Source organism: Sceloporus undulatus, chromosome 3, assembly GCF_019175285.1.
Source record: "Sceloporus undulatus isolate JIND9_A2432 ecotype Alabama chromosome 3, SceUnd_v1.1, whole genome shotgun sequence".
In the NCBI taxonomy this organism is placed as follows: Eukaryota; Metazoa; Chordata; class Lepidosauria; order Squamata; family Phrynosomatidae; genus Sceloporus; species Sceloporus undulatus.
Window position 1 is genome coordinate 161,899,654 of NC_056524.1, and position 17,988 is coordinate 161,917,641.

Here is a 17,988-nt window from a genome sequence, read left to right on the forward strand (position 1 = left end):
CTGAGTGACCTTGGACAGACACTTTCTTAACCTCATAGGAAGGAAGACAAAGGCAAACCGGCTCTCAAGAAATTACAGTTGGCCCTCCTTATCCACAGATTTTTTATCCACGGATTCAAGCATATTGAAAATATTCAGAAAAAGCATAAATTCCAAATAGCAAACTTTTATTTTCCATTTTATATAAGAGACACAATTTTGTTATGCCATTGGATTGAATGGGATTTGAGCATCCACGAATTTTGTTATCCATGGGGGATCCTGGAACCAATCTCCAGTGGATAACAAGGTCCCACTGTACTGTGTTAGGTTCACCTTAGGGTCACCATAAGTCAGAAACTATGTAAAGGCAGACAACAACAGCAACATTAATGAACCACTCCACGAAGGGATGTGAAGAACTCCCTCCGTCTTGCTTTCTTGGTGTGTCTCTGAATTCCAAAGACGTCAAAGGGTGAGGGGCAGCATTAGAAACAAAATAAAGCCAAAAGATAAATTATACTATTAACATAACGTTGTTCATTACAATGCCCAAAATATTTTAGAAAGCCTTTAATTCCTTAATCTAAACCTGACTAATAAATAATTTGTGTACCCTGGAGTTGTTTAAAATTAATGTGTATAGGCACTGAGAACCTTTCCTTTCTTGGCTTTATCCCCAGAATTCCTCCTGCATTCTCATCTTGGACCATGTCAGCTTATTTTGTAATTTTCTTTTTAAAAGAAATGTATTTTCCTTCACATGTTTGTACAGGTTTCCCCCTGGATCCAGGTCTCTTTGTGGCTACTTTTTTCGATTATCCATAGCTTTAGCTTTACCAATTCACATTTGAAAGGTGGATATCTGTTTTTAACTCTACCCCTCCGAAAATAATAATAATAATACTGCAAGTTTCACAAATGCCCAGATTTCAGAATAAGCAAGGCAAACATCATCACACAATGAGTTCTGGGAGACATGAAGTGAATAGTTCTATTAAGAATTCCAAGAGCAACCTTAACAGCAAGATCAAACACCCATCTTTGTTCATGCTACAGGATACCTCTCCAAATTGAATCTCTCCCTTTCACATTTTTAATGCATCGATGGAGAACATATGGGCCTATGTTTTTGGACTGTAATTGCCATAGTCACAGCCAGCATAACCAGTGGTGAAGAAAGACAAGATATTGCAGTTCAGCAATATCTGGAAGGCCACATAGTTCCCGTTTCTCTTATTTGGAGGCAAAAGCACAAGTCAGGGCCCATGACATTCAGTATTGTGTAATTTATTTTGCCCATCCTCTTTTCAAATCTGAAAATGCCTTCCTGCTCCTGCTTATGAGCCTTGTTATGGCTCTGCTTAACATCCTGTTTATGTCTTTCTTTTTTTATTTGAATGTAAACAGTTTTTGTTTTGTTGGTCATTGGTAGTTAAAATTAAAATTAAAATCAAAATCAAAATGCACCACAAGGAAGAGAAGAAGGAAGGAAGTCTCCAGGTGAACAGAAATATGTTTACTGAACTAAGCTTGTTTTGAAAATAAACATTGCTTCCAGGAAAGATGCTCTAAGGCACAATCAACTTCACTCTTTGCTTGGTCTATAAATCTGTTGCAGAAAGAATCTGATTCCTCTGGGTTTAAGGCTACATGTTTTGGTTATAATGCAACTGTTTGGAGCTGTAGGGATACAGCAGAATAAAGGAATGTATGCACAGACATAATACTGTGACTCTCTGGGTAGTATTCATCTGTCTCTGGAAGAGGAGAATTCACCTCCATCTATTATTATCTTTGCAGACAATTGATGTGTCCAGTTGCAGGGTGAGTTTGGCAAAGATTAGATGCTCAACCAGACATCTAGTCTACACACTCCCTTCCTACCCTGCCTCTTCATTGCCTTCTTGCCTGGATTGCCTGGCTTCCTGGCCTTTCTGGCAGTTCAGAATGTGCCATGTTTCTGGTGCAGAGTCATTCATCTCCTGAACAGCATTATTCTTCTGAACTATTATTTTTATCTTGTTAGAAAAATTGTTTTTCAGTTACTTGAAGAAATGAAATTAAACTCAAAAGAAATTAAATGAAGTTATTCATTTAATCCACTGAACTTTGTCAGCATTACAGATTTACAAGCTGACATCATTCTCAAACATGCCCCCCGATTTTCCATTTTATTTTTCACTCTGCATGACAAGCTTTTCCCCCATGTGATAGGTGAGGTTGACAGAATGCTATAACAATTTGTTACTTCTAAAGGCCACTTCTGACCATAGAATCGTAGAGTTGGAAGAGACCACAAGGGCTATCGAGTCCAACCCCCTGCCATGTAGGAAATCACAATCAAAGTATCTCCAATGATAGTCTGAGGATGTTTGGAATTCGTGAGTTTTGATTTACATCAAGGGAGTAAATTGTTGGTTGTCTTGTTCTTGCATACAAAAATGAGAAACCATATTTGTTGGGTTTTTTGTTTGTTTGTTTGTTTTACTCATCTTGATGTTACCATCAAGAGAGTTTTCACACTTGGAAGGCTGCCTTTAGACAAAATGGCCTCAATCTTACATCACCTCACTTTAACTTAAATATCCACATGAAGACTATGATTTGTTGAACCATATACCTTTCCTCCGACTTACTGTTAAGCCCCAGGGTGTATAATGCAAAGAGAACAGTAAAATGAGGAGTATGTTTTCTCCCAGACAAGATAGATAGATAGATAGATAGATAGATAGATAGATAGATAGATAGATAGATACTCCCCAGAACCTTGAAGGGAAAAGTAGTTGGATTACTTATGTTATAGGGAAATATTGTTTTTCTTCTATAAATAGAGAAGAATGATCAGTAGTGTAGCATAGCGCAGTATTGTGGGCCCTTGGTATTTGGGATTTGCCTCCATGAGCTCCAGTACATACCAAAATCGTGGATGTTCAGGTCCCATTAAATACACGGGATAGAAAAATTCTGTTTCTTATATAATTTGGAATTTATATATTTTTAAATTAGTTTTAAGATGTGGATGCTTGAATTTGTGTACTGAAAATCAATGGATACTACTGACTGTAAACCCAAAGAAAGTAAATCTCTGACCTTGCTTTTTTTAGTGTTCCTTTTCCAACTGAAGAACATTGTTCCAAAGATGATTCCTTAATTTCCTCTTTTCTCATCCCTGAGGCCACCTGTGTAGCTCCTGCATGATAGCTCAGCAATTTGGATGAATTTGTTATACAAGTATGCACAGTGGGAGTTAGCAACAAATTGAAATTTGTGGTAGTGCTTGAGATACTGAGTATAAACAAACTTTACACCTTTCCTCTTCACCACCTCCACAATTTTGGCAGGAAGACTGGTGCGATTACTCCTGTTCCTGACACTGGAAAAGTTTGTGTTTGGGGAAACATGTTATCTTCTGTGATTCAGTAATTGGTGATGTCTGTGGAAAGGATTTGATGATTTGAAGTGACAGCACTGTAAAATTATGAATGTCATCAAAAAAGGCTGGGAAGAAGTAACTAAAGGCACATGATTAAAAAAATCAGAGGAAATAGTTTCAACCTTAAACTGCAAATACGATTATGTTTTTACTCCTCTTGTGCAACACACTATAGATTTTTAAGTAGATCTTTAGTAAAGAATGTTATTTTTACGTTATCTGAAGCCTCTTGCTAAAAGTAAATATGCCAAATTATAATATGATATTATGATCATAAAGTAATCATAATATATCCTTATATACTCCATAGGTGTACTCCAAGGCAAAAAACAATGCAACATGTCACATTCATATTCATTTCTGATTTAATGAACTCAGGTTAAAAGTGAAAGTTTATCTTAATTTACTCTTCCTAAACGACCATTATCTTTCCAGTTTTTCTTTCATATTTGTTTTACACTCAGCTTCACACACAAACACAAACTCTTCACAATTTGGAAACAAGCAGTTAAAACAAATTCCATCACACAAAAGTTAAAAATCTAACTAAATTATCAATAAAATGAAAACTAAGTAGTTGTAGATGCCTTGAAAATAACAACAAATGTAAGCAAAAAAACATGTTGAAGACTCTTTCCTCTGAGCAATCAGTCCTCAATGGCCTGTCAAGACAGGTTCTTCCTCTGTGTATGAAACGTTACCCAGGAGGGAATCAATGTAATCTCTCTAGCAACGGAATTCTAGAGCTTGACGTCAGCCAATGAGAAGACCTTTAATGCACTCCCACCAGATGTACCTATGTGGGTGGTATAATAGAGGGAAGGGAATCAAGATACAGACAGGGCCATAAAGAGATGTATTATATTCAGATAACCTGGTCCCCAACAGCATATGGCTTTGTAGATCATACTGTATGTCGTGATGTCGAACCTATGGCACGCAATGCCATTTCACCTGGCACCCAGTAGGGAGGAGGAGAAACAGGTATGCACACACTATTTGCTCTTTCCCCAGCCTTCAGCTGTGTCTTTCAGAGAGAGCTGGGCACCAGAAAAAGCACGGGAGGAGAAGGAGCCACAGGCATGCACCTATGTCTCCTCCTCCCGGAAGTTTCCTGGCCTTCAGCTGTTTCTTCAAGGAGAGAAGTCCTGCTCCCGGAGGGTGGAAATCCCACCCCCAGCACTGGGTAACACCCTGTGCCAGAAAATAATTTAATTGGGACATGCAGCCCCCAAAAGGTTCACCATCACAGGAATAGGGCATTTGGTACTGTCAAAAGCCAGGGCCTTCCTGAATCTTGATCTCTGAGGCCTTACAATGCTAATATCTGCAACAAGTTGTTGTTGGTGAGGACATGACATATGTTATGGAGGGCAAAGAATACATTTTGGAAGGATATCTGCAAAAGTGGGGCAATGTGAACAGTTATAATCCAGTAGGTGACACAATTCGTGTAATTCTAACTTTCAGTAAAAAAAAATCAGGCACGTCTTTGATTGTTGCATGTAAGATGTAGAAAGCTCCATATTTCTTCTGCTTAATCATTTCACGAGAACCAAGCCTTTAACCTCCTTCCAGTGTTTTTCAGTTAATAAATGAAGCTACACCAATGGTTTCCACACATGCACTCATGAAATGCCAAGATAAGGAAATTCTCCTTTTATGTTTTAATTATTTTAAAACAACCATTAGAAATCTCGATACATTTTTCTTCCATGGTGAAGAACTCTACTTTCAAAATAAACAACAAAGATAAGAGTTTCTGTTCTATTTGATTCAAGACTCAATACCAATTTGCGATTTCACACCTCCTGAATTTTTGTTTAGGCTCTATTGTAACTGGTAAAACAGTGATGGCTTCTTCATGGAAAACAACCTAGGCAGTGAAGTGAATCTATGACTGGGAAGGAGTATGCCTTCCCCTCACCTTTCTGTTCCCTTCTCTCCATTTGTTGGGGTGGCTGGTGGATTCCATGTTAGTAGGGCAGTGAATCCTCCCTTGTGTAAGTCTGAAATTCAGAGTTAAACTGGGGATAGAGTTCACCACTTTGGACAGCTCCTTTTAAATTTTAGATGAAAATCCAGAGTGAATTGATCACTGCACTGACATAAAAGCCACCACTGCCTTTTGTTGTCTTAACAGACACAGATCCAGGATTTCTTATCCACTCAGCTTGCCAGGTGGTATTGCTTACAGTCTAAGTCTAAGAAGATCAATTCAGAAGAAATAAAGAAAAAATATTTTATTCTCCATCACAGGCACCTATTAGTACAGTTACTAAAGCAGAGGAGTGAGCATATAATGACCCTATGAATGCCTTTACCAGATCACATTCAGATGTAAACTGTAGGTGAGGATATGGATCAGTGCTTAAGTTGCACCCCAAACATCATCACTTCTCTAGCAAAGTCATAAACCTCTATGTTAAATCTGAGTGTCTGTATAGAGCTGTATTATTGCATTGAGACCACCTTATCAGGGATCTCAATTACAGGAGCTCTGTAACTGTGTTTGACTGAACTTATTTACAGAACCCTATACAAATTGTTGCACTCTGTCGACAAAGATCAGTCATAGAGATGGAAAGACTATTTGAAATTACTCCCCCCTCCCCAATGGTCAAAAAGATGTTTGAGTGTCAGGAAAATTTCATGGGTAGACATTTGGATGATGAGAATCTTCACAATTTGGTACTTAATATACACAAAATAACCTCCTTTTTTGGTACAAAAAACAGATCCTCTGTGCTGGAATGAACATTTCTTGTACAGAAAATGACGTTTCCTGTGAAATCTCCTCCCCGCAAAATGTGAATTTTGTTCAAAATTAGTCCCACAGTGTGTATTCCCTCCAAACCCCACTTTCTCATAGTGGGGAGAAAATTGTTAACATTACTTGTTCCTTCATTCAAGAACAAAATAAGTGAAGAACCGCATCCATGGAGGCTAAGTCTGTGGTTTGGGGTGGAGTTTATGTGCACTTCTGTATTTCTGCCTCCAGTTTTGCCCATGGCTAAAGCCATTGTGATGTTGCTGATATGATGTTGAGGCAATCTGTTTATGACATGGGCCCCTTAGAGGATGGTCAGGGTATAAACATATTTGATAACTAAATGTTGATTTGCACTTTGTTTGACCACTTAAAAGAGGAGGGGATAACTTTAGAAGAATTTAATAATTTAATGACATCTGATCTATTTTCTTTGTTCATAAAATGGAAAACAGTTTTCCATCAGTTGGAAAAACATTCTTCAACTTCTGTAAGTAGTTGCCCACAAACCATTGCCACAAGCTGGAAAATGTTTGTCAGCTTGATGGGATATTTTCCTCCTCGTATAAGCAACATGAGCTTATTGGAAATCATCCACCTTCTAATTGTCTCTCAGATGGAGATACTTTGTCCAATCTCCCTGAAAACTGGCAGACAAGATGGCTGGCAGGAATAACCAACACCTGCAATTTCATTTCAAATTTTACAAAAGAAATATATTACAAAGAAAATTAAAAATTAAATAACAAAGAAGTTAAAGAAAATATGCTGTTTCCCCTTAGTGCACATCTCAACAAGAAACTGGGAGTAAACTTCATTGAAAATAAGGGGTCTGGATTCAGCTATGAGGTAACATGGCTTGCGAGTTATGTTCTGAGTAAGACTGAACATAAAATGCATTGTCAAGCTGGCTGTAACACCAAGTTGAAAAGGGATATGACAGCTATATGATGATAAAATGACCTATATCTTAACATTATTGATTGCTTGTGTTCATAAATCTTATAGATTCTCTATTACAAGGGAATGTATAGGCAAGACTGATTCTATTTTGCAGATATTCAAGTGGCCTTTATAGTGATGCTTCTGTCTATGTGATATGGTCACAGTTAACCAGTGCAAAATGAAAAGCAGAAACCTGTTCCTCCCTTTTCGTATTGGATCTTGTACACAGTTCTTCCTATTACCTTTGTTGTTGGAGCTTATCACATGGGGATAGGAAATGGGGGGAAAGCACTATGCTCTTGTCATGTTTGCGTGAGCACAGGAAGATTTTCATAAGACGTAGTGCACATAATGTACTTGTCCCTTCATTGAAGTGTTGTGCTAGTGCAACTATTCATTAATGACAAAAAAGTGTTAATGGCTTGCCAATAGTGCTTCATTAGCCCTATTGCAAATGTGGGAAAGGCAATCACATTTCAATAGCACCATTGGGAATCCGTTATTAAACTTTCCGTACCTAAGTTGAAACCCCCTCAGTCCTCCAGTGTGTCATTCAACAGAATCACTTCCTGTGTCACACTTGCGAGTCACAGGGGAGTTCCTTAGCAGTAAGAGATTCCCCCTTTTTCTCTCTACAGTCAAATCCCTTTCTTTCAATGTGCAGAATGTAGAAGGGCTATTTTATTGCTTGTGAATTATTAATGCCCTGTTATTGGGACACCGTGTGAAAGTAAGTGTTGCAATTTTGCCATTGTATTGTTCTTGCTACACAACTTTAGAATAGCACTATTAAAGGGTAAATAGCCCTCATGTGATAATCTCTATTGTTATGTGCTTTCAGGTAGACTCCAAACTATGGTGACACTATCCAGGTTTTCTGTGTCATGATTTATTGAGAACAAGCTTTTCATTGCCTTCCTCTTAGGTTGAGAAAGTGTGGCTTACCTGAGGTGATCCAGTGAATTTCCATGTGGGGATTGTACCCATAGCTTTCCAGAGTCCTAGTCCAGCCCTGAGATTCAGCATGGCACAGTGGTTTTAGTGTAGGACTATGAATATGGGGACCAGAGTTCGAAACCCCACTCAGCCATGGAAACCCACTGAGTGACCTTGGGCAAGTCATACTTTTCTGGGCTTAGAAGAAGGCAAAGGGAACCCCTCTCTGAATGAATCTTGCCAAGATAATCCCATGATAGGTCTGCCTTAGGATCACCATAAGTCAGAAATGACTTGAAGTCTCACAGTGATGAACTCCAAAGCTCAAATTGCTACCCATGCTGGCTCTCATTCTGTTACTTTTAGGATCTTTATTTTCTCCTTATAACGGTCCTTCTTCTTTCTCAAGTCTTTAAATCAGGGATAAGGAAACTGCATTTAGATGTCAACAGCTGCTTCTGCAGGTCCCCAGGCTTCCCAAAGATCTGCCCAAAGCCCCTGTCGGCACTCCTCCAAGTTACGTAAATGATAGAAAATAGTAAACCCCTGCTTTGGGAGTTGTAGCTTACCCTTATTTACAACCCCCAAATAATCTTCCCAGACACTGAAAAATGAACTTACTGGAAGAAATCACAGCCATAACTGAATTCTAGTCAAGACTGTCAGAAAATGAGGCTGGCCAGCAGAATACAGTGGCAAAAACAGTCTCCCTTCAGTGTTACCCTGGATGTAAACACATGGAAAGGTTTATGCTACAGCCATATGGGGAGAAGTTAATTCTGCCCCAAGAGAATGCATAAATTCTATTTTGAATGAAAGAATGAACTGATAGTTCTCAGTGACAAAAGAATAAAAGTAGAGCCTAACAGCTGCAAACATCAAGGAAATGGAAAGTCAGAAGGCTGTAACCGCAAACTACAAATTGATGGCTAAACTATATCCATCTTCTTGAATGATTTAAAATTTTGAGAAGAAATAGTTTTCAAAAAGAGAATTCTTGCCAAGGCACCATATGTTACATATAGATTCAACTATGACAGTTCAATAAATATTTGAAGAAGAAGAATGTAGCACACACACAAAAAGTGTATGGTAAAACATTCCTTCAACCCTACTAGAGTTCTTTATTAAGTATTGCAAGATACTTATTTTTAGCCTAAACAAATACACTGCAGACTGCAGACTGGATTGCGTTTCACTCTTGCTATTTTAAGATAACTCAACAATGAATTACCAGGTGTGAAGCACCAACAGAATATTAATTTTCCATAGGGAGGTGGGGAAAATTTGTCTCCAACTTTGGCAAGTAAAAATAGGGGTAGCACAAATTGTCCACTGTTTCCAGAGACAGGGGAACACATACTCCCTTTCCCATTGTCTCAATGCTTTGGTGAGCTAGCCAGGCACAGACATTCTGGAGAATAGTGCATTCTTTTTAGAGTGCCTTATCCACGATGGGATAGAGACACGCTTACATTTACAGATGAGTTTTATTGCATTCACCATGGCCAGGCAAATGCAGCCTGTATACTGTCCAATGCCAGTGAATGCAGCCCGTATACAGCTCGGATGCCAGCCAGGCTTATTCTGCAGCTTTTCAAAAATAGGATTTTCCCATTCTTGAAAATCATCAAAATAAGCCCAGCTGGCATCCAGGCTGTATATAGGCTGCATTCGGCCAGCCACGGTGAATATGATAAAACCTATTTGTAAATTTAAATGTGCCTCTATCCTGTTGAGGATAAGGCACTTTAAAAAGAGTGTGCTAATCCCCCCTGAAATCCTACTTCACTCAGGCCCGTTACATACGGGCGTAAAGTACGATCTCAGCGCGTACAAGGGTTAAAAAGGGGCATCATTTCCTGACGCCCCTAACCCTAATACGTGCAGAGCACGCACAAAATGGTGGCGCCCGTTCCACAAGGACGCCACCATCTTGATGTAGCAGACACATTGCTTCCGTATGTTGTGCAGCGCAAATGACAGCATCATAACCGTGCCGCAAAGAGAAGCACCATTTTGGTGACACCTGATACAGAGGGCTGCCAGAAAGGGACAGAAGGCTGCCCTGCCCCATCTGCTAACTTGCTAACTTGCTAACTTGCTCACCTGCACCCCTCTCCCCAACTACGTGCCCCCCACCTATCCCCTTACCACCAGTTGCCCTCTCCTCTTGCCTCCTCTGACCAGCCACTGCCCAGGGTGGTCAGGTAAGTGAGTCAGTGGGAGGGGACAGAAAGGGCGTAATGTGCCCCACTTTGTCCCTGGATTTTCTCCCCATGGAGAAAGCCCCATGACAGAGCAATGGGAAGGGTGTGTGCTTGCCCCTCCTGTACAGAAATAGGAGGAGAGCCCACCTGGTGCAGCCTGCACCCCCTTACCCCCCAGTGACACCACTGAGTGAAGGTGAGGTCTGCCAACCTCCAGTTCCTCAGGTGAGTTGTCTACATTGCCTGTTGGGTAGGCTGGGCCTGCAAATGGAAATGGTTTCACTGTTTCCTCTGCAGCTAAAATATGAAGACTGAATAACAAGATCCCCCATAATTATCTTCTTAGAGAGCAAATATAAAAAGGCGACATTAAAAGTTGAACAGAGGAATTAGCTGCAGGCATCAATCACTTAGGCCAAAATCTTGTTAGCTCTAATTAGAGTAGACCTATTGAGCCAGTAGAACTTAAACAAGTGTTCCCTTACTACAATACCACTGATTCATCAGGTCTCTGTTATTAGGATCTTACTACAGGATTTCTTAAGATTCTATTTTGGATATTTGTGCCACTGGTGGGTAATCTATTTTGAATCTTCTAGAGCTTTGTGATCAGATTTATTGTCCACATTTCTAGACTAACTGTACTGCAGAGTGCAGACATTTTTGGCAAAATGTTTTCAGATTATATTTCAGATCCAGTTTCGCTCATTCTGCTAGGCTCCTTACAATTTGGCTTTTGTTTCTCAGTCCTGTAAACCATGTTGGTTTTTCTCCCTGTTTGCAGGTCTCCAGCCTCTATCTCTACGACAGTGTGCTCATGTTGGCCAATGCCTTTCACAGAAAGTTGGAGGACAGGAAGTGGCACAGCATGGCAAGCTTGAATTGCATGAGGAAATCTACTAAGCCTTGGAACGGAGGCCGTTCAATGCTGGAGAGTATTAAGAAGGTACAAAAAGCACATGGAAAACACATTTTCAGATTTATAAATTGGGGGAGGGGGACGTTCTCTAAACTCTATTTGGCACAGGAGAGATCTGTGTTCTATGTTCCTTGGCAGGCATTTACACTGTATATGTAATTCATTTTTGCCAAGCACACACACCTTGAGGCAGTGGCACCTCTGTGAGCTACTCCTCAAGGCACCAATTGAATCCTAGGCAGGTTTATGCTCTCTGTGTTTTCCTAATTGTAGAAGATGAGGGAAGAACAAAACAGACTAATCTGAGGTCTCATGGAGTTACTTCTCAAGGAACTAGCCGAATCACGAGTCATTTGCATTCCTCCCTCACTTCTCCCACTATGAAAGGCACTATAAACCAACTGAGTTGCAGGCTCACAGAGCACAACATGAATCTGTAGCTGTTTTGGCCCCACACCTCCTCTCCCTTCTCTGAGTCTCCAGGACTGCTACAAGGGACCTCAACTAAGACCTCTGTGGATCAACTGGATGGTGATAGGAGGATAAAATTGCCCCACATCCTAAACATTGTCCATCTCTGATAGAGGTACTCAGATACTGAAAATAAATTGTCATTAAGTGCAATGTCTTCAAAAGGCCTTGTTAAAATTCTAATTTAAATCCAAATAAAGTTGTAGAGTTTTTTGTTTTGTTTTGTTTGCTTTGTTCTGTTTGCTCTTCATGTGCAGGTTTAATTCTCACACAACATTTAGAAGTATTGATAGTTCGCTTTGTCTGCAGACCATTGTGGAGCTTTTAATGGACTATGATACTTTCAGTTGGGGAGCTTTTAATGGACAATGCTACATTCAGTTTAATCACACACATTTGCAAGTCACTTTGAGATATGTATATAAAAAGAGCTTTGGAAAGCCAGATTGTTTTCTGATCTTGAAACTGATGCAACTCTTTCCTTAGGGTCATATCACAGGACTCACAGGTGCTATGGAATTCAGAGAAGATGGAGCCAACCCCTATGTCCAATTTGAAATACTTGGAACCAGCTACAGTGAAACATTCGGCAAAGATGTGCGGAGGGTAACAATGCTTTGTCTTTTCCCCCTTCCCTCCTCCTCCTTTTCCTTTTTCACTGGAGGAGAATAACACTCTGCTTGCTTATCTGGGGAAAATGCTATCATTTTCCAACAAATGTTAGAAGAGGTCTTACTCACAGTGCTAAAGTCGTTAGCTGTGGAAATAGTATTTTCTAATTTCTCACACATTTAAATCTTGAAAGATAACATTTAAGACTGTCAGGAAGGAGTCTAGCAAATTGTTCTCAAATGGGCTGTTATTCCTTAATATATTCCAATACTGATTCTCTGAACATAATAGTAGAAATGGTACAACTCTGCTCCCAGCGATTTCCAGGTGAATTATAGCATAATTGGTATAACTAAGACTTGTCCTAGTCTAGAAACTAAGCGGGATATTAAATTTCTGGTTTCTATAAAATCTTTCAGCAGAATCCAGGAAATGGCAAGGAACAGAGTGATGGTGGATGGTGAGGAATAAGAGAAAGAAAAATACTGTATTCAAAGATTTACCGTATGTAGTAAATTGCAGACGTGTATTTGTTTTGTTATTCTCCCACAGGACTGCTTGTGGTAAAAATAAATCAAATATAATTGCATTGGGGCTGCTGTCCTGTACCTCTGAGTATTCTTAGTGTAATGTTCTTCTGTTATTAAGTACTTGGGCAAACAGAAAATACCCAACCCTTTCCCTGTCAGTTGTTTTTGCCCCAGAACTACTCCTTCCCAAAAGACAAATATCTAGAATGTTGTGTGGAGTATTATTACAAGTGAGTGGAGGAAAAGGTTAAACACTTTTTTACTTGCCCATCACCAATGTAAATGGTCCATTTCCAAGCATTTTCAATAGAGAAGGAGCCATCCAGCTAATACTATGTATGCACAATTCCAATGTAACATGCAGTTTGTGTCTTAGAAGGTAATATATAAGCAGAGCCTGATGATGGCTCAAGCAACAGAATCATCTGCTTGCTTAGAGTCTGGGTGGTTTAATATACTTGTACTTGCAGTTGCTTACATCCAGAGCTCTGAGATTAGGCTGGACAAAGATTTAGGGCTTGTCTTCACTGGCCAGAATACACCAGGCTGCCCCTGGAGTATTTTGGCCCTGAATTCTCCCCAAATCTCCCCTCTTACCTGTGCTTTCTCTGCAGTGATGAAGGGTGGCTTCATTCCCAAATAATCCCCATTCTTTCCCACATATCACCCAGTGCTGCTACTGAAGTCAACAGTGATCATCTTGATCTGATCTCAGAGCAATTCATGTATGCAGTGGGGTGGCATTCAGTGGTTCTCAGACTGAATCAGGTGCAGGTGTCATGAACATCATCTGCACCCAATGAGAGGATCTGGGTCTGCATCATGTGAACAGGACACAGCAAGCCCAGGGGGAATTCAAAGGAAATAACCCATGTAGACAAGCCCTCAATTGTTCCTGCTCCTTGTGTAGGACTCATTTCACAGTCTTGTATTGTTGAAGGTGGTGGGAGTTGTTATTTTTTTTAAAGTTATGTGGCCTTTTTAATAAGATGCATATTAATATTTCACCTTTGTTGGGTGCTACATTTATTGGGTGCTACATGACATGCAACATATGCTAAAGTAGATTCAGATACAGGAGAAAGTCATAACAGGAATAGGACGTCTTGAGTGTAATAATAATAATAATAATAATAATTCTTTATTTATATAGCACTGTAGATTTGTGCTGTAGATCTACTAGGGCTGTAAATCTTGCAAGCATATAGGAATAGATAATTTCAGCAATTTTCTACCTGGTCTATGAATGCAATGATTTTTGTACAATTTTTGAACATTATTTGTACTCCTCAACTTTGGTGGAGAGATTCATTTGAGCAAAAATACATAGAATCATGGAACCATGGAGTTCTGGAGTTGAAAGAGACCACAAGAGCCACCTGTCATGCAGGAATACATAGTACGCCTAAAGCACTCCTGAAACTCCACTCTATTTGCAGACCTTCAAATAAGGAGAGTCCGCCACATTCCAAGACAGTCTATTTCACTGTAAAAAGTTCTCACAATCAAGGATTGATTCCTAATGTTTAGGTGGAATTTCTTTTCTCATAATTTGAAGCCATTGGTCCAGGTTCTATTCTCTGCAGCAATTGGAACCAAGCTCACGCCTTCGTCTACATGACATTTCATCAGTGATTTAAAGATGTCACTTCTCAGTCTTTTCTTGCCCAAGCTAAACATATCCAGCTCTCTAAGTCTCTGCTCATCTAAGGCTTGACTACCAGATCTTTGATGATTTTGGCTCCCCTTCTCTGGACAGACTACATCTTGTTATGAGGTTTTCACATGCAATTTTCTTTAAGAGGCATGCATTTCTGGATAAAAATAATGGGTTTTGTAATGAGGGGAGCTTTTTTTCTGTCTATGATAATATCCAAAAATGAGGTAGAAATCTTACTTTTCAGGAGAAGGCCTTCAGGTCTAGTTGATTTAGTTTTCCTTCCTGATCTCTCTCCCCCACCCCAACTCCCATTGTCAGGCATTTCTTATTCTGATGGCCATAGTTATTCGCTTTTAAAATTACATTCCAATTAAATGGCTTTGTTGTTGGTAACTGACCTCTAAGTTGCCCTGCCATCAAGAGCCTTGCTCAGGTCTTCCAGACTCAAGGCCATGTCTTCCTTGAATCTATCCAGCTGTAATGTGGCCTTTCTCTTTTCCTACCAAGCATTATCTTTTGTAGGGAGTCACCCCAGTGAGTTTACATGACTGAACCAGGACTCAAACCCTGATTTCCAGAGTCATAGTCCAACACTCAAACCACTGCATCATGCTGGTTCTTAATTTATTATTATTTAAATAAATTTAAACAATACAGGATGCCTGTTTATAAGTCAAAGATGAGCAGATTTTAAACATTATTTCAGTGTTTGATTTGGAAGGTTGTGGAAGGGATGTAGAGAAAATATCTTCAGTTTGATTTTGTTGGCATTGCATAGTGGCAGTCCAGGAGCTGGCAGGTCAGATTTCTCTCCTGGCAGAGACAGCTTTATTGTTACATCACTCATGGCCATTGTACTCCTGCTACCACACCACACCACACTCCTGCCCACACTTGCCCTGATGTGGTGCACCAGACAACAGGATCAGAGCCAATGTGTGTTTTGTTTTGCATCATGCCACAGGAGGTGCAAAAATTCTCCTTTATTAAGAGTTTTGAATCCAGCAATTTTATTTTCAGCCGCTAGGCTGTGGCTTTCTAGAGAGCCTTACAGAATCAAGTTCTCAACCTTGGGAGAAGGTAAGTAGCTTTTGGGGTCAAAGCAACTTACATTAGGAGCTCCTGTCTCAGAGGTACACTGGCTGCTTATGTTTTGGCGAAAAGAATTAATGCTTAGTAAGAAAGGTAGGACAGGAATGCAGGGGAGTTTGTGATTTTGCTTCTGTATTTAAAAGATGTATGCATTTTTTAAAATGACTTATTTGAAAAATAAGGACCCAGTAGTTAATTGGAGGAAATTGCAAGAGGGAGTAGGGATAACTGAGGAAACAAATAGAGGAGGAGATTGAGAAACAACCAGAAGAGGATAAATTGGTGTGTTGAATTCAAGTAAAGTTCAAGGATGTGTGGAAGTAAAGCCAGTTGCCCTTCCCTCACTGAAACCCTTGGTGCACTCTACATTTTTATTGTAATTAGAGGTTGCACTTTTTGGAATTAGTCCCTATCTCTTATCAGAGCATTTATCTGTCCATCAAGCCATCCATTTTTAATAACAGCCAAGGCCATAGCAAGTACATGCAATTCAAGCTAGGTTGGACTTAACCCACTTTTGGTTTCCAGTTTGCCTGAAGGGACCAATGCTAAAACATACCCCTGTTTGAAATCCTATGGTTTATTTGTATGCCTTTTTCTTTTCTTTACAACATCTTATGTTGTTTCCTATTATAAATCCACCCCTCTCAGCTGTTTTTCAGGCTACCTGGAACAGTGCCAAAATTACCATCTCAGACACATGCTGTATTTGACAAGAAACATTCTGTTCTGAGTGATAACATTTATTATTGGTTACTCACTGATGCCATTTTGTATACTTTTTAAAGCTTCATTTTCTTGAAATATCATCTGTCTCTTAAAATCTGCCCCACTGTTTCCCTTCACACTTTTCTAAGCAGCTTGCAGAAATCACTGCTGGTAGCAATTTCACCCAGTAGTGACTGCTAAAAAGACCAATAAATGGATCTTAGAGGAAATCAGGCCTGAACTCTCCCTATAACAAAGGTGATTAAATTATGTTTTGTCCTATTTTGGCTATATCATGAGAAGAAAGGGCTCACTAAAAATATGATAATGCTTGGTAAAGTTGAGGGCAACAAGGAAAAAGGGAAAACAACATAGCTGATGGACAAAGTTGAAGCCTTGACCATGAATTTGCAAGACCTGAACAGTGCAGTTGATGATAGGGTGACTTGGAGGTATCTCATTCCTAGGGTCACCATAGGCAAAGTCGACTTGAAAGCAGTTAATGTATTCTATGTGACAATGTTATTTTCTGTACAGAATTGTTTCAGATGCAGAAAATGATGTTTTCTGGGCAAAACAATTGTGCATGAATTTTGCACAGCGTAAACCCCAAACTGAGGCTAGGCTTTCTTACAATGGGAAGAAAACTGCTAACATTACTTATTGTTTCCTTTGAGAAGAAAAATGGTGAGGAATTTCTTTCTAAATGAGGAATGTGGACCATGCTTTGAAGAAAAATCAGTGTGATTTTCCTCTGCTATTAACACAGCAAATGTCACACACCCCCGACCTCTTCTCAAACACACCATACAGTTTCCTTTATAATGGTTTTGGTACTGATTTCTGTATGTCACTGAATGTTATGGCATAAACAACTAGCAATATTAAAATATATCTTTAAATTGCAATATCATATGTACAGCGTAAGTGTATCTATGTTACGTTGTTTCATATGATTAAAGTGAAAATTTGGTAAGATGAGATTTTTTAAAATGAAATGTAAAAGATTTTTTATTTTCAAAAATATATTTTTTAAAAAATTAAAATTTATTTTAAAAAAACCCAAAACCTTGGGCTTCTCCTTTCTCTTCCCATTGAGCCCCACCCCCTAGTCATGCCCTTCATTGCCTATAATTCACCCCAGGGTGGGTTACAAACCGCCACTTGGGACGTCCTCAGGACATCCCAGTTTAAAAAAGGGGCGTCTCTTCCAGTCGCCCCTATTCCTGTTACGGACTCTGTCCGTAACAAATGGCAGCGGCTGTTCCACACGGCTGCCGCCATCTTGATGTAACGGACGCTGTGCGTCCGCACGTCGCACAGCACTAATGACGTTGCGAGTGCACCATTGGCGCCTCGCGGCGTCATTAGTGTGCCGCCAGAAGAAGCTCCATTTTGGAGCTTCTTTTTTACTCTGTAAGGGAGCCGCGTGGTTTGGCTGCGGCAGCTTCCTCGCGGAACAAACAGCAGCGCCTGGAGACTGCCGCAAAGCGGCGGTTTGTAACGCCTCCTAGTTTGCTTTTTTGAGTCCTGCTATGGCATCCAGTCATTTTGGATAAGATTGTGTGTGTGTGTGTGTGTGTGTTATGTTATGTTATGTTATGTTATTTTGATAGTATTGCAAAAACCTGTTGATGAGAGTCCTGGCGAGATAGAAACATCATCTTGCATACCTTTTACTGACTCTAACATATCACTCTTTATCCCTGGGGATGAAAAA

At 39.8% G+C, this 17,988-nt stretch overlaps 1 protein-coding gene across 8 annotated transcripts in view; it reads left to right on the forward strand.

Annotated features, from left to right (window-relative positions):
• GRID1 (glutamate ionotropic receptor delta type subunit 1) overlaps nucleotides 1–17,988 on the forward strand; it is an 887,376-nt gene that overhangs the window by 730,278 nt on the left and 139,110 nt on the right. For 7 of the 8 annotated variants that reach the window (XM_042459512.1, XM_042459516.1, XM_042459515.1 and 4 more), the window contains exons 7-8: nucleotides 11,061–11,222; nucleotides 12,153–12,272. In XM_042459512.1, the coding sequence (XP_042315446.1) occupies nucleotides 11,061–11,222; nucleotides 12,153–12,272 (282 nt within the window). The remainder of the gene's footprint in view (nucleotides 1–11,060; nucleotides 11,223–12,152; nucleotides 12,273–17,988) is intronic. The other variant, XM_042459513.1, reaches the window with a different exon arrangement.